This window comes from Lutra lutra, chromosome 16 (assembly GCF_902655055.1).
Source record: "Lutra lutra chromosome 16, mLutLut1.2, whole genome shotgun sequence".
NCBI classification, from domain to species: domain Eukaryota; kingdom Metazoa; phylum Chordata; class Mammalia; order Carnivora; family Mustelidae; genus Lutra; species Lutra lutra.
Genome location: NC_062293.1, coordinates 45,455,117 through 45,461,853, shown reverse-complemented (window position 1 = coordinate 45,461,853; position 6,737 = coordinate 45,455,117). Strand labels below are relative to the sequence as shown.

The 6,737-nt window shown below is 51.0% G+C and overlaps 1 protein-coding gene across 3 annotated transcripts in view; it reads left to right on the top strand.

Moving 5' to 3' along the window:
* Window positions 1–5,082: 5,082 nt before the first annotated feature.
* CRK (CRK proto-oncogene, adaptor protein) overlaps window positions 5,083–6,737 on the top strand; it is a 31,530-nt gene continuing 29,875 nt past the window's right edge. For 2 of the 3 annotated variants that reach the window (XM_047707384.1, XM_047707382.1), the window contains exon 1: window positions 5,083–5,477. In XM_047707384.1, coding sequence (XP_047563340.1) covers window positions 5,237–5,477 — 241 coding nt within the window. In that variant the 5' untranslated portion in view covers window positions 5,083–5,236. The remainder of the gene's footprint in view (window positions 5,478–6,737) is intronic. The other variant, XM_047707385.1, reaches the window with a different exon arrangement.

The window sequence follows — 6,737 nt, the reverse complement described above, 5'->3', positions numbered from 1 at the left end:
AAGGCAGCCACGGCCACCAGCAGCTGTGGCCGTTCATTCTGCTGCGTTGGTGTAGGAGGCAGAGAAAAAGCATCTTTCCTAGTCAGCTGAAAGTCTCAGCACCAACTCACAGTGGACCAGCTTGAAGGAAGTGCTCTCCTCTGACCCAGTCATTGTAGTTAGGGAGAAGAGCATCTTCTGACACGTGCCTGCCAGCCCCAGGTCCTGTGCCTGAGCCCTGACCCCACCCCCAGGGCAGAAATAGCACGAACCACACCTGCCTCTTGGCCCAAGAGTGGGGAGCCAAGGGTTTCCTGAAAGATGAGCAATGTTGCCTCCTGAAGAAAGGGAATGAGTGTTGCAGGCTGCCTCCACGGAGCCCCTCGGCAGATGGCTAAGAGATTTCCCAAGTGGGAGAGGCGTTGTGAGCAGAAGGAATGGCAAGTGAAGGCTTTATTTTTATTTTAGTTTAGTTTAGTTTTTAAAGATATTTATTTATTTATTTGACAGAGAGAGCACAAGCAGGCAAAGGGGCAGGCAGAGGGTGAGGAAGAAGCAGGCTCCCCGCTAAGCAGGGAACCTGATGCGGGGACTCGATACCAGGACCCTGAAATTATAACCTGAGCTGAAGGCAGCCGCTCAACCAACAGAGCCACTCAAGTGCCCCTCTGTGAAGGCGTTAAAGTTCAGAAGAAATTTAATTTGGGGTCAAGATACCTGCGGAGGCATTTAGATTCAGCATCTGGGGCAGAAGTTTCTGATGAATGTGTGACTCTCTTGGTCTTGACGCAGTCCTGTGCACACAACTAGATTTGACACTCCCCCCGACCCTCCCTGCCTCAGGCAACCAATTACAGAAAAATAAAAGCACCACGATAATTTGTCCTCTCTATGAGTACCAACAGTGGCTACAAGAAGCCGACAGATAAGATAAGCATTGTGCTGAGTGCAATTACCAGCTCTACGACTGGCCAACACTCCTTTCTCTGGCCAATTAGAATGTGTTGCCAGTGACGTCACAGACATAAGCCACATGGATCTGCAGACCCCTGTCCTTTGAGAGGTAATGGAGAATGGTTTGCACCCCCAGCTCACATCTTGCAGGAAGTCCAGGGCCCCCTGGGGAGATACCTGCCAATCATAGGAAGCTAATTCAGGCTCTGGATGAGAGCATCCCGGCCCCACCCCTCCCCAGACTCTCCATTCCTTCATTCCACTGGGATTTCCTTACTGTCTATCGTGTGCCAGGCTCTCTGCCAGGCACTTGGGATATTGCAAGAACAAAACCCACCAAATCCCTGCTTTTATGGAGCTTATGTTCTAGAGGTGATGGGAGGAAAATAAAGCAGAGAAAGGGGAGGTGGAGAGATGGGTGTGCAGTTTACAGTTCCAAAGGCATGGGCAAGGGAAGGTTTCCCTGAGGGGGCCACAGGGGCAGAGATATAAAGTAGGTGGGGGAGTGACCATGGGGAACCCGCAGGGGGAAGGACAAGTGCAAAGTGTGGAGGCTTGTCAGAGGACGAGGAAGAATAATCAGCGGAGCCAGAGAGGGGTGAGCTGGGGAAGGTGGGGGCACACATGCATCTTAACCTTCTTCAGATGCTCTTGACTTTCTCAGCTCTGAGAGGACAGAGGTGAGGAGGCTGACACCTTCTCTTGGGTGCCTTCCCACAAGGGTGTCTGTGTGAGCAGTGTTCCTAAAGGATGAGGCAGTGAGCGGCATATACCTCACAGCAAAGCAGACAACCCATTCTCAGCAGTCCTATAGCATGTCATCCCTGGGAACATCTTGCTGACTTTTCTGGGAAGGTCCAGCCTCCTGCCTTGGTTCCCAGCATGCTCTCCTCCCCAAGACCCTTCTTGGAGTCGGAGTCGTTTCACATTTCTCCAGAGCTTTCCCCTAGTGTCTGCCTCTGCACAGTTTTTGTTTTGTTTTGTTTTGTTTTAAGATTTTATTTATTTGACAGAGAGAGATCACAAGCGGGCAGAGAGGCAAGCAGAGAGAGAGAGAGAGGAAGAAGCAGGCCCCCTGCAGAGGGGAAAGCCCGATGCGGGACTCGATCCCAGGACCCCGAGACCATGACCTGAGCCGAAGGCAGAGGCCTAACCACTGAGCCACCCAGGCGCCCGTTTTGTTTTGTTTTAAAGTAGGCTCTATGTCGGGTGCCTGGGTGGCTCAGTCGTTAAGCATCTGTCTTTGGCTCAGGTCTTGATCCCAGGGTCCTATAATTGAGCCCTGCATCGGGCTCTCCTGCTCCCCCTGCCTGTGTTCCCCATCTCGCTGTCAAATACATAAGTAAAAGCTTAAAAAAAAAAAAAGAAAAAAAAGAAAAAAAAGAAAAGAAAAGAAAAAAAAGTAGGGGGAGCCTGAATGACTCAGTGGGTTAAGCCTCTGCCTTTGGCTCAGGTCATGGTCTCGGCGTCCTGGGAGCCCACATCGGGCTCTCTGCTCAGCAGGGAGCCTGCTTCCCCCTCTCTCTCTGCCTGCCTCTCTGCCTACTTGTGATATCTCTCTGTGACAATAAATAAATAAAATGTTTAAAAAAGAAAAAAAGAAAAAAAAAGTAGGCTCCACTCCCAGTGTGGAGCCCAATTCAGGACTTGAATTCACAACCCTGAGATCATCAAGACCTGAGCTGAGATCAAGAGTCAGACGCTTGGGGCACCCAGGTGGCTTCAGTCAGTTAAGCATCTGCCTTCAGGTAGGGTCATGATCTCAGGGCCTTGGAATCAAGTCCCACGTTTGGCCCTCCACTCAGCAGGGAGCCTACTTCCTTCTGTCTCTCTGTCAGTCCCCTGCTTGTGCTCTCTGGTTCTCTCTCTCTCTCTCTCTGTGTCAAATAAATAAATAAATAAATAAATAAATAAAATTTAAATAAAGAAAAAGACTCTGAACTAGCTGAGTCATCCAGGCACCCCAGGAAGGTCACATTCTTTGTAGGGTTGATCACAAATTTATCAGGGGTCAAAAGCCACCATTATAGCTGCAAATCCTGAATGTATGAAGGGGAGAAGAGAAGACAAAGTAGGGAGAGGCAGGACGGGTTTGTCTTCTCTTCGCCCCTAGGCCACTCCTGTTCCTACCATGTTGTTCTCTCTATGCTCCAAGAAACAGCACCAGTGAATAACCCTTGGGTCTAGATTTCCCCTCCTTGCCAATCTCCTTCTTATTATCCAGCTTATTTATGACGTTTCCTCCCTCCCTTCTTTTCCTTCTTTCCTCTTTTTCTTTCCCTTTTCTTCTTTTAAAGTACATTTTCTATCAGAACCCACAAGCAGTCTCTGAGTGAGGCCCTACCTCAAAGCTCCTCCAACCTGGAGAAGGGAAGAACAGGCCCTTCTCTTACCCAAAAGGCCAGAATTCACACTGGGGTGGCTTCTGCTGCTGGCTTGTGGTAACACACTGTGACTAAGCCAGGGTCACAATGAGTCACAGCAGGGAAGGTGCCTTCGCTCCCCTTCCCTTCCCAGAGCAGGCACAGGGGTGTGTGAAGTAGATCTGTAAGAGGCATATTATTCATGTAAGATCAAAACCCAGGGCTGACTGATATATATTTTTTCTTGATGTCTATTTCTACCATCCTCCCCCAACCTCCTGTCCCCCTCCATGCCTATTCCAGAAGTCTGAGGATATAACGCAGTGACCACAGCATTCTGTTCCTTCCAGGATTTGAATGCCAGCCCCCCACTCAGCAGCTGTGTGTCTCTGGATCAATAACTTAACCTCTCTGAGCTTCACCTGTAAAATGGGAATAGCTGTAAAATACAACCTCTAAGGTTGTTAAGAGGATTCAATGAGATGATCCATATAAAAGCAGCTAGTGCTATGCCTGGAAGGTAGTATTCCCTGAATAAATGTTAGTCATCCTCATAAAAGATTTATGTAGTACCTCCTACACTGGATCCTCAGCCTTTGAGAAGCTCTATCGTGGAACGCAGACCGGTAAAATGAAAGATTATAGGACAATGGGTAGGAACTGTGATGGTAATAATATGGACACAGTCCTGTGGATGCAGAGAGGAAGTGATGGTTGGTCAAAAAGGGGAGACATTTGAGTCTGAGATCCGGAAAAGTTTTCCATAAAGAAGAAACACACAGTTCATGTAGGAGCAGCTAAGAGGAGACTGTGGCCCCATTTTATGCTGTGAACTAAACTGGGAATTTTAACATCTGGAGACTGTTAAAAGTTGTGCACAGGGTAGCAACAGACTTAGAGTTGTAATTTAAAAAGCCCACACTGGCAGATGTGTGCAATGCACTACAGAGAACCGGTGAGCAAGCTGTTCACAGGAATACAGCTGTAGATATAGAATAGAGATGGAGATCATGATAGCAGGGAGAGCAGAGGATATGTGTAGCCACAGCTAAGGTTTAGAAGAATCTGGACAAATGACCTGAGAGACTCTATGGAGAGAACTCTATACTTCTACCTGGCTTGGCACATTCGGCTCCTTTTGTCTTGAATGCTCTTTCCCCACTTGCCATTTCAACATTGAGTTAAAGCCACCTCCATATTGAATCCCTTTACTGACTGGATTGGGGGCCCTGCTCTGTGTTCCTAGAGCCCCTTTGTCGGGTCCCTATCATAGCAGTCAGCATTCCTTTGTCATTGCTTCCTGGTTCCTCCCACTGGTCTGTAAATTCTGTGATGTCAGAGCCCAGCCTTGATCACCTTTGCACCCACGTGGCAAATGTGGTGTCAACTGTTTGCTGAATGAATCAGTGCAAACAAAAAACTTTAGCCAGTCTATAGAGAAGCTGGAGGAACCACCAGAAAAAGACCGATGTCTCCAGAAGCCCAGGCCCTGGGGCCACATCCATCTTCTGTACTCGGAGTCGCTGCCTAGAAATCTTGGGCCTTCCGGGAACTTGAAGCCTGGTGCAGCGACGGGCCGCGTGGCTAAAAGCGCAAATACAAACCTCGGATCGACTGCTGGCTAAGCCCCTATCCCCTTGCCTCAGACTTCGCCTCTCCATCCGGTGCAGTTCCGATCCCTACCAGGTGGCGACGCACGTGAGAACGCGTGCGCAGTGAGCGCTTTGCCCTTCTCCCAATGGCGGGTTGCGGTCCCCTTCCCGGCATCCTCGCGGGGGCACGGTGAGCGTCATTTCCGGTGGGGAAGGCCCGCGGCCGCCGCCGCCATTTCGGACACTGCTGTGAGGCTGAGACCGGAGCCGGTCCGCTGGGCGGCGGGCGCCGGGGCAGGAGGGGCGCGCGTGGCGGCGGCGGCCCAGCGTGTAGGCGCGGAGTCGGCCATGGCGGGCAACTTTGACTCGGAGGAGAGGAGTAGCTGGTACTGGGGGCGGTTGAGCCGGCAGGAGGCGGTGGCGCTGTTGCAGGGCCAGCGGCACGGGGTGTTTCTGGTGCGGGACTCGAGCACCAGCCCCGGGGACTATGTGCTCAGCGTCTCCGAGAACTCGCGCGTCTCCCACTACATCATCAACAGCAGCGGCCCGCGCCCGTCTGTGCCACCGTCGCCCGCCCAGCCTCCGCCCGGTGAGGACGGACGGGACGGGAGGCCCCGGGCGGGGTGAGGGCCGCGGAACTCCCCAGCCTAGCCGGCTCCTCTCCGAGAGCTGACCTCCACGAGGGACGTGGGCAGAGGGCCGGAGTGACCATGGCAGGGGGTAGCCTGGTGCTTTGGGGTCGTTCACACCACGAGCGGGTGGGGGGGGGGGGAAGGAGTCGCCGCTGACCCAGGCCTCTGGGTGTGACTTGGGAGGACAGCCCAGGGGAAGGGGAACTGCTTCGGCCCCAGGGTGGGGCTAGCGCCCGGGCCAGGCACAAGGGCAGGGCCGGGCAACGTGGGGACAAAGAGCTGAGGGGGATGTTGGCACTGCGGGGGCATCACTTGGCAGCGGTTCCCAGAATGAATTTGATAATCCTACAAGTGGCTTTTTAGACTTGAAACATTTCCTGTAGTGTTAGAGAGCCGGGCTTGATTTGTAGAGCTATTCTCCCCTGCTGGCCTTTGGTAGGAAGTCGCCACATACTAGCCGGGAGGGATGGAGACACCCTCAGGAAACCGGTCAGCTTTTTCCTTTCTTGGGCATTTTTCCAAAATACTTTTACTGTCCTCTTCCCCCGCAGAGGACGAAGGTGGTGAGCTAAGTGTCTTGGGGATAGAAGTAAGCCCTCTGTGATCAGCCCAGAACAAGTTGATGTCCAGCTGATGGTGTCCAAGAGATCTTAAAGTCCAGAGACAGTTTCTACAATTAGGGGGTTCTAGTTTTCAGGGTTTTTTGTGGAAGGCAGATTTTTTTTCCCCCTGGAAATAAGCTAGTGGAAACAGTCCCTTCCTTGAAAGTGAATGGAACTTCCAGTTTTATTGGACTTGAACATTGTCACTGCTATGTGTTAGGGCTTCTTCTTGCTCAGTTAGTTGGAGCTGTGACCTAGCTAGGTCTTTCTTACCAAGGATCACTGAGATGTGACTGTCTTACTTATGCCTTGAGAGTTGTTTGGAGAATGTTAAGGAGATTTATGCACTTAGTGCCTGAGGTTTGTGAAGTACAGAGTAATTCTGAGGTTGTCATCTTACCATCACTTGTGTAACAGCATCAAGAGTCTTAGTCTTTCTCATTGTTCCCAAGTTGAAGCAGTTTTCTTCTGACTAGCTGAGCCTAGCTCTTTCCCTTTTGGGATAGTCCTAATTTAGATTTATTCACTCTGGCCAGAAATGGGGAGGTGGGATAGTCAGTCTCTTTGTTGCTAACAAATACCAATTATAAAAAAAAGAGTATGGAATCTTTAAGT